Source organism: Hibiscus syriacus, unplaced genomic scaffold (assembly GCF_006381635.1).
Source record: "Hibiscus syriacus cultivar Baekdansim isolate YM2019G1 unplaced genomic scaffold, ASM638163v2 tig00111837_pilon, whole genome shotgun sequence".
Taxonomy (NCBI): Eukaryota; Viridiplantae; Streptophyta; class Magnoliopsida; order Malvales; family Malvaceae; genus Hibiscus; species Hibiscus syriacus.
In genome coordinates, this window is record NW_024063194.1 from 10287092 (window position 1) to 10305774 (window position 18683).

Consider the following 18683-nt stretch of genomic DNA (forward strand, 5'->3'; position numbering starts at 1 on the left):
GTAAAAAAAATTGTTAAGATCACATTACGACCTCTAACATCACCTAAAAGAGACGCCGATTGATCTCCCTCCTATAGAACATAAAACTGTAAAAACTTCCTCTAAAAAAAATCCAAATCCTTCCATTCACAATAGAAGAATAATTGGAACATAAATTCCAGTCATCAACCACCTTAGAAACAAATCCAGAAGCATTACATTCATGCACCCTCGTCTCCATGAGACATAAAATTGGCATGCAACTGATCCAACCGCCTCATCACCTTAGCTTACTTTAAGGGATCATTGAAACTTTTAATATTCCAAAAACAAACAATCATTAAGAAGGACTAGGAGCATCACCCCAACCTCACCAGTAGTAACCCCAAACACTTTAACCCTTTATATAAAATCATTTTTCTTCACTTTTATATCATTCAATAACGCAGCAACACCCAAAGTAGTAACCTTCAGCTTACGAGGTCCCTCAATATCAACAACATTAACAAGAGCTTCAAACCTCTTATAAGATCCAACCATCACCCTCTTGTCCTTAGCTTTCCTCTGAGCCTTCTTCTTTTAAGATACTTTCAAAGGATGAAAATCCTTACCATCAATATCCATTACCTCTATATCACTAGAAACCAAATCTTCAACTAAAATCATGAACCACCGACAAAGTTACAGCATCACCAATCTCAACCAAATTAGATGCCCCAACCTCCTCAGTAGAAAACACAGTGCATTGAGTTTCCACTGCATCACCAATGTCTACCAAACAAGAGACCCCTATATCCACAACACCCTTAGCATTACTCTCAATAACAACATTCTAAACTCTCATTGCCGTGTGAACCCCTGAAGCTTCACCAACCTATGCAGATGGAGATTTAGAAGAATTATTTACCTTCCAAACTTGAGCAGGACTCCCTAGAGAAATCTTAGGCCTCGCAACATACTTCTTAATTGTATGACCAAAGACCTTACAATTATCATAACAAGGCGGCATCAAAGGTACAACAACTCTAATGGAGACAACTAACCCATCCCTCAGAACCACATCAACATAATCTTAACACCAATCTCTACCTCTACACACACCTTAGCAAATTCAAGTCTCTCATTAGAAGCAGTCACTGAATTCATATATAACGGGACCCTTAACTCAATGTCTTGAATAAAGTTAAAGAGGAATATGATAAAGATGCATCCAAACAGGAATTTTTGACAAATTAAAATCAAGCTTCCTCATCCCCAATTCTCATTTTCAAAGAATCAATGATTTGTTTTGGATGTGCCATGAACTACTCTCCAATACCCAATCTCTAGCCCTAGCATTAACAAACAAGAAAACAAAGAGATTGAAACCAACATGACTTACTCTAACAGTTGAACCCTTCCCCCACAATTGCTCTATCGTTCGCTGCATCAAAGAAAAGTTCAGAGCAGATCCGATGACTGACCCACAAGGGAAAACTGCCATTCAAAAGCCCCATCTTCAAAAGCAGTTGACGGAGGTTGAACCAGAGGTACCCATTCCCGAAAAGATGGGGGATTAAAATCTAACGCCTGTCCAATCGTTCCTCCAAATAGTTGCTTTCGACCGAGCTTAAGGGTATCACTCATGAATAATATAAAAAAAAGAAAGAAAGAACAATCGCAAGAAGAATCATCGATCAAAAGCACCAAAATAACCACTCAAATCTCATAACCCATTAGACCCGCTAATGTCCACCCAAAGAAAAGTGTTAGCGTGCACTATCCTCATATTCAAAAATTTAATTGATGTTGAATTTTTATAAAATATAATATTTTGATTCAAATTATTATTTATTATTATTTTCATTCATTTTTATAAAGTTAAAATTTAATTATCATTTATAGCTATTCATATATGATTTACATAATTTGTATAATATAAAAACGGTTAATGTATTAAAAAATTATAAGCTAAATCTTAATCCCATATTTTGTCTCAATCAAGATTAACGCTATAATCCTTTGAACTGAACCCCAGAACCAAACTTAAGAATCCAGCCCATGTTATTCTTTTTACAACAACAAGAACTTCATTTGAGTGTCCATCAACTCCAGGCCAATCGAATCAAAGCTATTCAAAAAGCCTTGTTTAGCTCCATTCAAGAAACAGATATGGGTTTTCACTAAATTTAAAATTGGGCTACTCGGATAAATTTCCCAAAAAAATGGAAAAGAGAAAATGAGTGGGAAGGAAAAGTGGGTTAGCTTAGCTTATCCTAAAGAAGCTAGTTTTAACAGATAACAGAGGAGAGTGGAGGGAGAAAAGAGAAAAAATGGTGGGGGATTCTTATTTGCAACCAATATTCTTGTCGTCTTTTGTTGGTGATCGTTTAGTTCAAATAACTCATCCTCTTTCTCAGCTGTTTCATTACAACCCAGGTTTTTTTTTTCTATTTACATTTGTGTTCTGCTGTTTCAAAATTTCCATTGCTGATATAATGACTATTATTTTATTTTCTTAATTTCGTTGAGAATAAGCTGATATACTAAAACCCAGATGGAAATTGGTGGTGTTTAGATGAGACGTTGACTGCTTTGAGTTTTAATGCTGATTTTATGTATATATTTGTGCAAGTAAAAATAGATTTGTGTTACAGAAATTTCATGAGCATGTTGGTTGGATGCAACTGGTCTGAATATTTCCTTAGTAGTATTGTTCAATTTGTTTTGCAATTATTATTCAATCTAATAGTGGAGGATAGTTTTGGGTCCAAATTGGATTTGTAAAATTAAGAAGTTTTTAACTATTTAGTATAGTTGCGCCATTGCCTTTCATATTTTAAAATTTTGTGGGAGCTCTGACTTTGAATGTTGTAAAGCTATATCGATCTGCAAAAAAGCATGCTTTTGTGGAATATAGCTAATTATACTCTTCTTAAATATTGGTTTAAGTATGGACATATGATCGAGATTTTGCATTTTAGGTCAAAACTTTATATTATGAGATATGAACTATGTTGTCATAAGGTTAGGAGATTGAGCTAAAGAGTAAAGATGGTTCACCATTAACTTTTTTTTTCACCTCCTTTTATTTGTGTTATCAGGTCCTAAGCATGTGTCTATGCAATTATCCAGATCGCTTTCTGGCTTAACCAATCTCTTATTTAATCGAAGGTATGGTAGAGAACTCTCAGATTGCACATGTTTGCTATTTGTTTCACGGTTTCAAGAAACAGCGCCTTGTTTATTCCCCTTAGATTTTTCATTGCAATGAGTATCTTTTGGGGTGATAACATAATGCATTATATATAGTTTTGTTGTACGTTTCTGTTGCTTACAAATCTCAAACAGAGGAAATTGAGAATCTATTTTCCTTTTGATAATTTATTCTCACACTTCATGTATTAAAAGGTGATGTTGAAGAAAGATACTCATATTTCATGTAATAAAATGTTTTATTTGGAAAAGAAATTACCGTATTTCATTTATTAGAAGGTGATAATTGGGAATGATATTATCATATTTTGTTTATTAAAATTCTGGAAGAGACTCATAATTCATATACTACCAAGTAATATTGGAAAAATAATGTTTCTTCTTACCTTGTAGCTTGCTCCTTGGTAATCTATATGGTTTGCTAATAATAAATGCATAAGAGCGTGTACTTAATAGCTGTCAAGAAACGTGCATAAACGGGAACATACAAGTGCAGAAACCAAATTTTTGACAGTTTAATGGTCATAATCAGGAGCAATTTGGATGAAGTTCCAAACAGCAAGCGCAAACGTCTGAGACCTGGGAAGTTATCTCCTTGTCGACCTGTTCCATATCATATAAAAAAGTCACCTTATGTCAAATCTCGGATGGCACCTGGGATTGCTAGTGGCCCAGAAGTGCATGATCTAAAGGGCATAGAACATATGAGAGCATCTGGAAGGCTTGCAGCTCAGGTTCTCAGTTATGCTGGGACCTTAGTGAAGGTAATACAGAATCCATATCCTCTTAATCTATATCGTTCAGTTTTTTTTTTTTATGTTTTCTTTTCATTGTAGAATCCTATACATTTTAGGCTACATTCTTGGTTTGAAGCTGGCTTGTAATCTATTGTTTGTTTCCATTGTTAGTTTACATAAATAGGCAGTCTGAGGGCTGCCTTCGTGCATGAATCTTATTGGATATTGTTGGTTTTACTGAAAGTTTTTTATGTTCTATTGGCAGCCAGGCATAACAACTGATGAAATTGACGAAGCAGTTCAAATGATTATTAATAACGGAGCATATCAATCCCCCCTTGGCTATGGTGGATTTCCAAAAAGTGTCTGCACCTCAGTGAATGAATGCATTTGCCATGGCATACCAGATTCTCGTCCACTTGAGGTCTTTTCTGTTTAGGTTCTTAAACTGCTTCTTGTATTGTTGTGTTATTGTTTGCGAATATAGAAAATCACTAGTCTGCATTTTCTTTGCAGGATGGTGATATAATCAATATTGATGTCACTGTGTATCTAAATGTAAGTAACATTTTCTACTTCTGATTTCTGAGTGGAATGAAGAGGCTTGTCCCTAAAGTAGGGGTGTTCAATCGGTCGGTTCGGTTAACAGACCGAACCGAACTTCCAAAAGTTCATTAACCGATTTTTTTTCCGTTTTAACCTTTAACTGAACTGTAATTTTTTTCGAAAATAATTACCGAACCAAACAAAGTTCGGCTAATTGGTCAGTTATCCGAATTAACCAAAATTTATAAATAATATATATTATATATTAAAATGTTTTATATTTTTGGTTAATTCGGTCGGTTAATTCGGTTAAAACCAAAATTTAAGCACTCTTAAGGCTAAATAATATATATAATATATTAAATATTTAATAATTCCAGTTAATTCGGTTAACCGACTGATTTCGAACCGAATTAACAGATAACCAAAGTTTGAAAAAATCATTAACTGTTAACTTACTGAACTTAAAATTAACCGACCGATTAATTGAAAAAAACTGGTTTGGTCGGTTAAATCGGTTTTAACCGAAGTTTGAACACCCCTATCCCTAAGTGGTTTTCTCATTGAATTCGTTCATATATTGTCTTACCACATATTTCTGAGTTGATTTTTCGATGTGTTTTTTTTCTTTGCTGAGGAGGTTAACAGATGTTGCCCGAGTGGTTTCTTTTCTGATGATTCTCCACTGCAATTTTCAACTTCTGCTCTTTATGTTTTATAGTGGTCATTTATGGGATAGAGATGTTGACGAGGAAGCAACTTCTGCTCTTTTCTGGTGATACGTCGGCAACTTTCTTTTGTGGAGATGTTGACGAGGAAGCAAGGAAACTTGTGAAGGTAACTATCTGTACTTCTATCTCTAAAGATAATATAAAGTTGTAATAATATTTAGATAAATGAGTTTTTTTTCAATTAAAATGTCTTTTAGTTTCAAATTATAACATCTTGTCCTGGTTAGGCAGATCCATAAACAGATCTCTCTTCCACGAGATTTTCTTCTCTGAAAAGATGGATAAAGATAGATTACTTTTGATGGTGGAACATAATTGAAGTAATAAAACAGTCATCGCCATATCTAGAGGTTTAATCATCTTGCTCGTGATCTGATCTCACGAAAGACTAAGATTTCTCAAGTACAGTTCAATAGCTGGACTTAAAAGGGAATGGCTCTTAGAACGAGCTAGTAAATGGGCATTATAACTGCAAAGGAGGACTTGGAAAAGAACCATTTTAACCCCAATATTGTCCTTAAAAAAAGACAGTAAAATGTATAAAAAAAATTCCATTTTCTCATCCGATTGAGAAAGCTGGGGGTAATTAATTTATGATATAATCTGGGCTTTTCATTTTGTCGAACTTGTTGCTCCTTTGTCTTCTTCTTGGCCTCGGTCTTGCATTAACTTTGATTGTTACTGTTTGAATTTTTAAGTGTTCCTTTTTGCACTTTTTGAAATTTGTTCTTAGACTTAAGTTTTAGTTCATAGTTTGTTTCACCTATGGTTTTCTATCGCAATTATACGTTTACTAGTACTCTTGATGGTGATGTATGATTAGGTAACCAAAGAATGCCTAGATAAAGCTATAGCAATATGTGCACCAGGAGTGGAGTTCAAGAAAATTGGCAAAACAATTCAGTAAGGCACCCAATAATATATAACCTTTGTTCGTGTGTTTTTATATCCTGTGGTAATATTTGGTTTATTATGCCTTTTTTTTTTCTCATGTTTGTATCTATGTTTTTATAAACATCTAGTGAATTTCGTATTGCCTTTTTACTTTTTACGGTTCTATGGTCAGTTTTTAAAAGTAAAAAATATTTGAGAAATACAGAGAATGCTTGAATTTGCCAGTACAGTAAACATAAATTTTGGTACTTCAGTTTTGATGTAGAGTATGTTGTGTCTTGTTACGGTGAAAGTTGAACATTTTTTTCCTGTTTATTTTCTGTATAATATAGAACTGTAACTCCCCTGTTTGATGCTCACTTGTAATTTATGTTTTCCTAAGTGATCATGCAGATAAATTCGGTTATGGTGTTTTCCGGCAATTTGTTGGACATGGTGTCGGCCGGGTTTTTTTTACTGATCCTGTTATTCAACACTTCAGTAATTATGCTAGCCTCAATCTTTTTACTTAGCTACACTGATTTCACTTGTCTTCTACTTGTAGATCTTCTCATCAATGGATTTGCCTTTTTGAATTATCTATGATTACACATGCACAAGCATTTTCTATTGGAAGCAGACATCTAAATAAAATTACGCTTGAATTTCAGGAAGCAATGATGGTGGACGTATGGTCTTGAATCAGACCTTTACTATTGGTAAGGCCATTCATCCTTGAACCTATGTTCTAAATGATGGTTGATCAACATTCATTCATTCATGTGCTTCTCACATTTTGCAGAACTGATGCTAACGATGGGCAGCGTTAATCCGGTAATGTGGGACGATGACTGGACGGTGGTCACACAAGATGGGAGCTTGGCAGCTCAGTTTGAGCACACAATTCTAATAACCGAAGACGAGGCTGAAATATTGACCAAATTTGAAGCTCGACACCGGATCAGGGTATCGTCCCTTTCCGAGTTATCGTCCGCTTCCGGTGTCCTCTGTCTGAACCAAAACTTTTACACAAGTCACCCTAAGAAAAAGACGCCATTCAGGGTTTTATCATCTAAATTATTTATTTTTGCTATTTGTTCAGATTGAAACTCCATATAGATAGCAACTGCAGTTAACCAACTATCCATTATTTTTATATTATTTATCAATGAAAAATATCTATGTTTAGGTTTTCTCTCAACCATTCAATTCTCCATAAGGTTTTAGGCAAATTTAAGATTATAAAAGAAAAGATTTTCCTTTAGGCATTATTGGCAAAAGAGAAAGGTGCTTTCAACAAACAATATATTTCCATTTTGGATGTAAACACAAACGAGAATTGTGGGTATGGGATTTGTGGTCCTTTCATTTCATCAATTAAACTTGAAAGAGATAAAAGACAACCAAGATACGGTCACTATGTAATGCAAATTCTTGTGGAAAACGACATCTCACTTGTGTCTTTGTGTTTTAAGGATGCAATCAACCGCTATATGATATTGTTATATCTTATATTAATAAAAATAGACGGATGAAATTATTTTGAACCTTTGAATTGTAATGCAAGGGAAAGGCCGAACCTTGCCCAACTTCGAAACATGTGATTGGTGAGAGAAGCTATTTAATTACAAGCTCAGCCTTCGATTGTTACGTTCACCATTTTCATACCATGGAAGCCTCCAACGTTATGCCAACAACAACTTATGGTCGAAAAATCACTGTTTTATGCATTGATGGCGGAGGAATCAGGGATATTATACCTGCATCTATCTTGAGTTTCCTCGAACACAAGTTACTAGTACTTCGACCTATTATCGATTTATCATTTGAAATGAGCATTTGGGGTCTCCAATTTCTTCTCACATCTTTTATTTATTTTTTACCAGGAACTAGATGGAGAAGATGCTCGGATTGCGGATTATTTTGATGTGATTGCAGGAACTAGCTCAGGGGGTCTAATGCCAGCCATGTTAACAGCTCCAGACGAAAATGGACGTCCTCTTTTTAAAGGAGAGGATATTTCTCCCTTTTGTGTCAAACATGACCCCATGATATTTCCTCAGAGCAACTACAAGTACTGGATCACAATTCTGAACTTGTTTTGCTTTGATTTTAAACTTTTTCCCTCATTCACTGTGATGGAAAATGGGGTATTTGTTGTGCAGGAGGATGACGATGAAAATGAATGGTCTAATGAGGCCAAAATACAATGGGAAGTTCTTTGAGAACTTCAATGATTTAATCAGATCAAGAAGAAAGTTAGGGCTGATTGGGATCATATCATTCTGGGAGATCGAAGGCTTCACCAGACTTTAACCTCTGTTGTTAATTGTTATACCCACCTTCGACATCAAGTTGCTTCAACCCACTGTTTTCACTACGTTTGAGGTGGGATTTCCATAAACATTTTCATCTTCACAAATTTGAGAAAACTGTACTAATTTTGGAATGTTGCAGGCAAACAAGGATACTTCTAAAGATGCTTTGCTGTCCGATATTTGTATTGCTACAGCTTCGGCTCCAACTTACTTTCCAGCTTACAGGTTTAAAACCCAAGATTCTCAAGGAACTGACAGGGAATTTCACCTTGTTGATGGAGGGATTGCTGCAAATAACCCTGTAAATTTTGTTTTATTTCTGATTGCTATTATCCCAACATTTATCAAAATGGTCATTTGACCACTATTTTTTCACTAGAGTATTTTACTCCTAATGTTTCATTTTTAGGATAAAAATATCTTAATGATTCATTTTGTCTATTTTTTTAAAAAGTTTTCGACTCCTAAAGTTTCTATTGTAAAAAACTACTACTTTTGGAGCCTTAACTGTTAGTTAACAAATAATTTTCATTCATAGAGAGATCTTTTTATCCTAAAAAGAAAATTAGAGGTAATTGTTCTAAAAAAATAAGGGTCAAAATGATTATTTAATAAGACATAAGGAAATCTTGTTTGTGTTTCAATTTCTTTCGATAATAAATAATCATTTTCGAGCAAATAAAAGGGATAATTTTTTACGCTTAAATTTTGAAAATATTGTAGGTGGAAAATAAAAAGTTGAAAATGTAGGTTTTAAAAATTTAATTTGAGGTCTGAACTATTTGTTATAGTATATGTGAAACTTGTCATACCCTTGTGATAGATTTCATAAAATATATTAAAAATATAACTCGTCATGAAATTTATATAGAACTAGTATAAGACCATAATAAATTTTAATTATTTATTATATTTTGTAGAAGTTATCACAAATAGCAAATGCACACCTATATGTCCTTAATTTTTCTCTCCGTTAGCTTTATTTGCCCAACAAAGCCATTTTTTGACACTATACATTTCCGATTTATATAAGATTATCCATTCTTCGGGTATCTAAATTAGAGGCGCCTTGCATTTTGTAGGCGCTTCTAGCATTGAAGCTAACAGGGTTAATGTTCCCAGGTGACCAAGAACACTGGGTTACGGTGAAAAGAGCACTTAACTATGAGAATTACATGATAATTTCTCTAGGCACAGGAACCAGCAAGACGGAGAAGAAATACAATGCCAAAACTGCTGAAAAATGGGGAGTTCTGTGTCACACCCCAAATTAGAGCCTAAAATTTTCTTAAATTTTATGATGACTAAATTAAAATTTTAATTAAATTCGAGGATCAAATTGAAATTTTGATTAAATTTGGATCTAAATTCAGAAAAAACTAAAACTAGAGGACCTATAGTATAATTACACCATTTTTCATAAGTGTGGGTTGAAAAAAACAAAACCTTTCCATTCCTGAAATGTTTCAACTCTTTTTTTTTCTCTCTCTTTTCAATCTTTCCTCTTATAGAAGGAAACCTTGGATCGATATTTTGTCACCGACTGTTGCTCCGTTTTTGGCACCTTCCACACCATTTTGTTCCTTGCATCGACCCGAGTCCACCGGTGTCCACTTTGTCTCCGTTGTCGCCATCGTGTGAGGGGTAAGGAGGATTAAGTTTCTGACGTTTCGAAATCGAGCTCTCCGTTATTCACTGCTATGAATCGAGCTTGGAAAGTGTCTCAAAACCTCTTAAAACGTATGTAGGAATTTTTCCATAATTTTTCCGACCCATTGAGGCCTTGCACATGGCCCATGCGCCGCCATTGTGCGTGGGGAAGTTCCACCGCCTGGTGGGTTGCTTGAAATTGGGGTGACCCGACCCGACTCGAACCAAACCGGTCAATCGTTGATTGTTAACCATTGACTGTTGACCGACCGTTGACTGATGAATTTTTTTAAAATATCTATATTAACTTTTTCAACATCTTGAGTATGATTCCACGATCCGTTTTTCCAAATTCTAACCCGAAAGCCCCAAATCGAGCCTGTTAATCCGAAAATGCTTAGTATTTTTAGCATTTTTGCTTATTTATTTGGGATTTGATTATGGAATTGATTCGAGAATATATTTTTATTAAGGTACTCATGTTTCACCCGACCGAGGGTCGATTAGATCCAGTGCTTCCGGTCTGTCAGATCCGCACGATTCACGTTCCTCGAGAGTTACTCGTAGGTATATGTAAATTGTTTAAATAGGGGTTATTATTATTATTCATATTAGGATTTTGATATGGATTTTTCGATTCGTAGGATCTAGCGCTGCCGCTGATCGTGATCAGCAGACTCAATAGTAGGTTTTCTTATCAGATTACTCAGATCGATACAGGTGTATTTCCTGATGGTGTTACATTACTGTTTTAAACTATTCATCTGAATTGTTTTAGGTTTATGATAATACTGAATATTTTTACGACATGATACCTGATTTTCTATATACCGTTTATCTGATATCAGATTTATTGTACATTCTGATATGATCTCTGATTTTATGTATTTTATGTATCTGATTTCTAATTCTGGAATATTTTCATGTTTTAATGGATTAAACTACTATTTTCACTCAAATACATACATGTTTATTACTTTTATTGGGGGTATTATTGGAGAAAGTATATCAGGCCTAGTCTATGACTTGTAAGACCTTACCACAAGCTCCTCTGCTTTTTGCTCAGGGTAAGTCCTTGATGCAGGCTTCTCTGCTTTGTGCTCAGGGTAAGTCCTTACCGCAGATCCTTATGCTATATTTATAAGGCCTTACCGGGTGTACAGGTGGATGTATGGTTTTGAGGAACCTACATATTATGGTGATTAGATGGGGGTAGTGGTCATATTTTTAAAATATGTTTGATAAACTGATTTTTTCACTGAAGTATTTTATATGTATGTTTTTATACACCGTAAGTAGCACACCGAGCTTTTTAGCTCATTTTGTAAATTTTAACCTTTTCAGATAGTAGCAGACCGTAGGCTAGTAGACTCGACATCAGGAGGACTGACTACTCCTATTTTTGTACCATTGTATATCTCTTTATGCCTTTTTGCTATACTTTGGTGACACTTGTTTTTGCTACCATCTCGATATATCTGTATTATCGATATTTTGTTCAGTATATGTTTTATACGGTTTTATGATATATATATATATATATATATATATATTTATCGTATGAACATTTCTTATAACTAATTTTATATTATACTGTTATATGGATTTTAACGTTATTTTAAATATGAAAGAAATTTATGAATAAAATATGTAACCGCCTAGATTTGGGCATAACGATCAGGCCAGGTCTAGGGGTTACACGTGATGGTATCAGAGCTTTCATTTTTAAACAATCAGACTGTAGATGAGTCTTAAATTCTAGATTTTCAAAATCTTTTGATGTTTTCAAAACTGTGTCACCTTATTTTACGAGTTTTAAATATATTCGATATTCTTGATACTAGTCTAACTTAGGTTCAAATTCTTTCCGTAGAGCCTTGTAGATTTATCCGATGAGTGATGCTAAAGGTCGTAGGCCAGGCTGTGGTCGAGGGAAAGCGTCTCGACATTCTGTTAGGAAAGATGATCCGATGTCACCTCGAGATCCTCTTGTTCCGTATATAGATCCGTTTATTTCTCGAGATGATCCGGTTACATCTACGAGAGACCCTCATGTCACTAAGGACAAGGACATTGATATGGATGAGGATGCCATTAATAGAGCTATCGTTCGTATGTTCAGGAGAGCTGCTAGAATCCATGGTAATATGTCTACGGTCGAGATTTTGAAGTCTTTGGTAGCTGTTGGAGTAGTTCCGTTTAAGGGCATTAATGGTGGACCTCCGACTGACGCTGAGTATTGGTTGGAGGATACAAAGAGGATTATGGATGAGATGGACCTGAGGCCTGAGAAAAAGTTAAAGGGGCCCTAGATATGTTGAAGAAAGAGAGTTTTAGATGGTGGCAATCTATTTCCGGTAGTATTCCGGGAAATTAGTTGACTTGGGATATTTTCATTGAACATTTTCGGAGTCGCTACATTGGAGAGAGATACTTGCAGGAGCGACGCTAGGAGTTTCAGAATTTAGAGCAGGGTGATATGTTTGTTATTGATAATGAGATTTAGTTTATCATGTTGAGCCGCTATGCTACTAGACTTCTTGATACTGAGTTGAATCAGTGCTTGAGATTCGAGAATGGACTTATGTATGAGATCATGAGTTGAGTTGCTACCTATCGGAGAGGAACTTTGATGTCTTGGTTGAGATATCCAAGAAAGCAGAAGAGATAGAGCGAGTGGGAATGGAGTACATAAGAGATATAGACCGATTCAAGAGGCCTTATGGTTATGTTGACTCTTCTGCACACAACAGGAAGAGAGACATGGGTGAGTCTCCTCAGAGAGGCGGTGCGAGTGCCAGGCTTGAGATGCCAGGTTCACCAGTTGTGACGTCTTCTAGTTAGGGTGGTTCTTCAGGGTTACAACCTTTGTCGGCATGTGAGCACTGTAGAAGACGTCATTTTGGTGAATGTAGGAAGAAGTTGCATACCTGTTTTATATGTAGTTTCGGTGACCATCTCTTGAGGGATTGTCCAAAGCCAGCTCTTACAGTTCAGAAACCAGCTCATACTCCCACTCGTACCCAGATTACAGTTCAGACTCCAGTAGAGAACTATAGTCAGGAGAGAGCATCGGGATCGGCTAGTAGAAGTTGAGCTTCTTAGAGTAGGTGTCTAGTCAGATATGAGGCCAGACAACCTGGGTTGGTTTACGCTGTTAGACGTCGACAGGACTACGATAAGCTTGATGTGATTGTAGGTACTATTACTATTCATTTAGTTCCCTACTCTGTCGTGTTTGATAATGGTTCTACCCATTCGTATGTGTCGTATTCTATTCTTGGGGTTCTTATTATTCCAGTGGAGAATACTAAGAGTTCAGTGACAGTTCAGAGTTTCGTAGGCCAGTCTATAAAGTTAGGTCGTTGGAGACTCAATTTCTGTATATATATTTCTATTAGGCAAATTTTGAGGACGAAATTTCTTTTAAGGTGGGAGAGTTGTCACACCCTAAATTAGGGCCTAAAATTTTCTTAAAATTTTTTCGATGATTAAATTGAAATTTTAATTAAATTTGAGGACCAAAGAGAAATTTTGATTAAATTCGGATCTAAATTTGAAAAGTATTAAAATCGGATGACCTATAGTGTACTTATACCATTTTTCATAAGTATGGTTTTTAAAACCCCAAAAAATATAAAAAAACTTTATATTTCTGAAAAGTTTCAACCCTATTTTCTCTCTCTTTTCAACCTTTCCTCTTATAGAAGGAAACTTTTGATCGACGTTTTGTCACCGACTGTTGCTCCATTTTTAACAACTCCCTCACCATTGTGTTCCTTGCGTCATCCTGAGTCCACCTGTGTCCATTTTGTCTCCATTTCCACCGGTATGTGAGGGGGTGAGGAAGATTAAGTTTTCAACGTTTTGAAATCAAGCTCTCTGCTGTGAACCGAGCTTGGTAAGTGTCTCAAAACCACTTAAAATGTACGTAGGAATTTTTCCAAAATTTTTCCAAAATATTTCCGACCCCTAGAGGCCCTGCACGCGCCGCCACTACGCGTGGGAAAGTTCCATCGCCTGGTGGGTTGCTTGAAATTGGGTCGACCCGTCTACCTGACCCGACCCGACCCGTCTACCTGACCCGACCCGAACCAAACCGGTAAACCGTTGATCTATGTTAACTTTTTTTTCCCGAAAACCTCCATCTTGAGGGGTTTTTAATGTCTTGAGTCCGATTTTGCGATCCGTTTTGTCAAATTCTGACCCGAAAGCCCTGAATCGAGCCTGTTGATCCAAAAAATGCTTAGTATTTTTAACATTTTTGTTTATTTATTTGGAATTTGATTATAGAATTTATTCGAGAATATATTTTTATGAAGGTACTCGTGTTTCACCCGATCGAGGGATGGTTAGATCCAATGCTTCTCGTCCGTTAGATCCGCACGATCAACGTTCCTTAAGAGTTACTCGTAGGTATCTGTAAATTGTTTAAATAGGGGTTATTATTAATATTATTCATATTAGGATTCCAATATGAATTTTATGATTCGTAGGATCTAACACTGTCGTTGATCATGATCAACAGACTCAGTAGTAGGCTTTCTTATCAGACTACTCAGACCGGTACATGTGTGTTTTCCTGATGGTGTTACATTACTGTTTTAAACTATTCATCTCAACTGTTTTAAGTTTATGATAATACTGAATATTTTTACGACACGATACCTGATTTTCTAAATATTGTTTATCTGATATTGAATTTACTGTACATTTCTAATATGATCTCTGATTTTTGTATTTTCTGTATATGATTTCTGAGTCTGGAATATTTTCATATTTTAATGGATTAAACTACCGTTTTTACTCGAATACATACATGTTTATTACTGTCATTAGGGTATTATTGAAGGAAGTATATTAGGTCTAGTCTATGACTTGTAAGACCTTACCGCAAGCTCCTTTGCTTTGTGCTCAGGGTAAGTCCTTGCCGCAAACTCCTCTGCTTTGTGCTTAAAGTAAGTCCTTACCGTAGGCTCCTCTGCCTTGTGCTCAGGGTAAGTCCTTACCGCAGGTCCTTATGCTATATGTATAAGGCCTTACCGGGTGTACAGTTGAATGTATGGTTCTGGGGAACCTACACATTCTGGTTATCGGATGGGGGTAGTGGTCATATTTTTAAAACATGTTTGATAAACTGATTTTTTTATTGAAGTATTTTATCTGTATGTTTTTATACACCGTAAGGAGCGCAGTGAGCTTTTTAGCCTATTATGTAAATTTTAACCTTTTCATATAATAGCAGACCGTAGGCTAGCAGACCGTAGGCTAGAAGACTCGGCATTAAGAGAACCAACTACTCCTATTTTTACCATTGTATATCTCTATATGCCTTTTTGTTATACTTTGGTGACACTTGTTTTTGCTACCGTCTCAATAAATATGTATTACCGGTATTTTGTTCTTTATATGTTTTATATGATTTTCTTATATATATATATATATATGAATTTTTCTTGTGACTAATTTCATATTATACTGATATATGGATTTTAATGTTGTTTTAAATATGAAAAGAAATTTTTGAGTAAGATATGTAACTGCCTAGATTTTAGCATAACGTGTAGGCCAGGTCTATGTGTTACATTCTGGGTTGGTTTTACAGTGAAGGAAGCTCTCCATTAGTGGACGCTTTCAGTTTTGCTGGAGCAGACATGGTTGACCTTCACATGTCAATGATTTTCATCTCAATTAAATCTTACAAAAACTATCTTCGGATTCAGGTACTCTTTCTTTAATCACAAAACACAGTTTGGAACCACATGTTTTGAACTTGGAAAGTGTTGGTTTTGTAGAATGATAAATTAAGTGGGGATGCTTCATCAACCGATAAAGCTACTAAAAAGAACACGAGGAACCTTGTGGAGATTGGTGAAAAGCTATTGCACAAACCCGTTTCAAAAATGAATCTTGATACTGGGACTTTCGAACCTGTTCACGATGAAGGAACCAATGAAGAAGCTCTCTCAAGGTCCTTTTATCTTTTTAAAACAAGGGTAACTACATATTTACTCACACATCTATTCTTGCAATTCCGTTTTGATAACTCAATTATTTTTTTCCTTCAAAATTATACCTGGTGTTCTGGTTTTGTTCCTTTTTGATCACATAGCTTGGTAATTTAGTAATATGATAATATCTTATGGTGATATGTCAACATCACCATTAATTTTTTAACACAAATGATAAAAAAGAAACAAAAATATAATGTGAATAAATGAGTAGCTAAATATATAGTTTAGCCAAGAAAAAAGAGAGTGTTTTCTTAGAACTTATGGCACCAAAAACTATAGTTTATCATACAGTTATTTTGTGTGCAGATTCGCGAAACTGTTATCCGAGGAAAGGAGACTCCGAAAAACAGAGATTGCAAAGCAGCTTCAAATAAAATCACGCTCTGTTGGCTGAAAGCTTCTGGAATTTACTGCTGTTACGGCATTTAGATTACTTACGAAAAGAATTCATTCGTGTAATGTTTATATGTAATAGATTATTCTTGTGTGATGTTATATAGTAAATATATTAGTTTGTAATTTATTGATAATCTTATGATCCAAGCACCATTTTAAACATCTATCTTCTTTATTTCTCATTGACTACATTCTGTTTCAAGGTTTTTAAAGCCTAATCATTTAGTAAATATAAGACATGAAGCAAAAAATTTACACATATGTATTTAAATTACCCCAACTCCTAAATTAAAAAGATAAAAGGTGTTTATGTAATTTTAAAAAATGATCATACCAATCGAATTAAAATCCAATCGATAAATTTTAATACAAAATTTTAGTGTTATATATATATATATATATGATATGTAACTTTAAATTAATTAATTTACACATATTATAAGTAATACTCTAACATCGCAAATTTTGGCGTGCCACGATTTCTAAAAAAATAATGGAAAACATGTTCTCATACTTACAACTGTATTTACACGATATGCAGTTAGATTTTATAATGGATATCCAAGTTGTTCTCGTTATCACCTACTAAGATTATTAAAATCCTTGATCTTCCCCTATTATAGACATAAATTAGACTTATATTAATCAAGTTCAATCAAAGAAGATACATTTTTTTTGTGCAGACTTATATTAATCAAGTTCAATCAGAGTTGTGCCTGTACGGAGAGTCAATTCACAAAAACTCAAGACATGTACTCCGAAAATAATTACTAGGCCTACACGAAGGAAAACTCACGAAGGCTTAGAGTTTACTTCCACTTAAAAGGGATAAATTTTAGGTAGAAAACTCATGTTATAAAGATGCAATTAGAATGAGACACTAACACGAGAAATAACTTCAATAGAGAAGCCTTCATAATTTTTATATTATGAAAATTTTCTGTTTCTAGAAGTCATCTATTGGTCACACCTCTTTAGAATAAAAACTACCATCTAAAGAGAACTTTTCAAAACATAAAAATGTGAAGTTAAAATTGAAACTCACTTTATATTAACAATTTTTGAAAAACTAAATTATCATGTAGTATTATTTGTGGTTTAACTCTAAAAGGTAAAAAGTCATAGTGGAGTCGTCAAATTATTTAAACTATTTTAGATGGTTCAAAAATAGTCGTGATGGATGGGTGTATGTGTTTTAAAAACGAGATTCATCATAGGTCGTTTTAGGTTAGATACGATCAAATACCTTCAAATTGGATTCATATTTTAAATTAGATAAAATAGGGTTCGTTAGTCGATTACATGTGCGAAGGTTATATCACCCTTGTAACATCCTAAATCTGACACCTTTAAAAATACACGATATCTTTTTTTTTCTCTAAAAAATTATGAATACGAATCTATCCTAACTTTAATCTAACTTATAAATGTAATTTTTAAAGAAATATAATGAACCTCATTTGAAAGCAATAATATATTTTGCATCCATTCAAAAAGGATGGCACATTTCTTTTGAAGAAAATATCCCTTTGCTAAATATAACTAAGAAAGAAGGTCGTCATTCATCTATTTAAGATACTATCCCTCTTAATTAATATAATAAAACAAAATTACCCCAAATTTCCTGAAAACAAAAATAATTTTTATATAATGTAATAGAAAATAAATATTGTACAGAAGGAACACATCATTAATAACTGCATATTAAAAATATAGCAATAAATGACTAAGTTTGAAAAACTAACTGACTAGTGTTTATTTGTGCAATATTTCATTGTTAATTACTCTTTAATCTCTTGGATTTTGTTGTTTATTTGGTTGTTTTCTCTTATTTTCTATGCAGAATATTGGATTTTGGAAATTGTGCTTAAAAGAGGAAGTTCTGCACATTTTTTATTTTTCCATAATCAAGGGTGACCTAGTGGGCATGAAACTGGGCATGAAAGGCTGATGTGGAAGTTCGTCAGCAGCTTCTAGAATGACCAGTCAGCAGCTTCCAGAAGTTCTAGTTAACAATTCTAGAAGGGTGACAGACGGATATAGCATTTGAATTTCAAGTTTTTACAATTATCTTTTTATTTGATAGGATTTAATTTTAAGAAATTATCTTTTATGATTTTTAATGTAATTTTAGGGTATTTTAGAGACTATAAATACCCCATCAACATAAGCTTGAAAAATAATCTCATCTCTTGTCCATCAACACATTTCTTGTGTTTTGTTCTTTTCTTTAGTTTTATAAAA

General features: G+C 34.4%; 1 protein-coding gene and 1 pseudogene across 1 annotated transcript; both read left to right on the plus strand.

Annotated features, from left to right (window-relative positions):
• The first annotated feature begins 2268 nt into the window (after nucleotides 1-2268).
• On the plus strand, nucleotides 2269-7168 carry LOC120171822 (methionine aminopeptidase 1D, chloroplastic/mitochondrial-like). Its single transcript, XM_039179462.1, has 10 exons — nucleotides 2269-2397; nucleotides 3063-3132; nucleotides 3707-3938; nucleotides 4177-4335; nucleotides 4428-4469; nucleotides 5214-5294; nucleotides 6012-6091; nucleotides 6465-6562; nucleotides 6733-6780; nucleotides 6864-7168. The coding sequence occupies exons 1-10, from the start codon at nucleotides 2292-2294 to the stop codon at nucleotides 7166-7168; spliced, it is 1221 nt and encodes a 406-aa protein (XP_039035393.1). The 5' UTR covers nucleotides 2269-2291.
• Nucleotides 7169-7730: 562 nt separating this feature from the next.
• LOC120171881 lies at nucleotides 7731-16463 on the plus strand (annotated as a pseudogene).
• Nucleotides 16464-18683: the final 2220 nt, after the last annotated feature.

Coding starts and splice junctions, on each gene's coding strand:
- LOC120171822 (XM_039179462.1), top strand. CDS start 2,292: ATGGTGGGGGATTCTTATTTGCAACCAATATTCTTGTCGTCTTTTGTT. Junction 2,398..3,062: donor GCTGTTTCATTACAACCCAG/GTTTTTTTTTTC, acceptor TTGTGTTATCAG/GTCCTAAGCATGTGTCTATG. Junction 6,563..6,732: donor TCCTGTTATTCAACACTTCA/GTAATTATGCTA, acceptor CTTGAATTTCAG/GAAGCAATGATGGTGGACGT.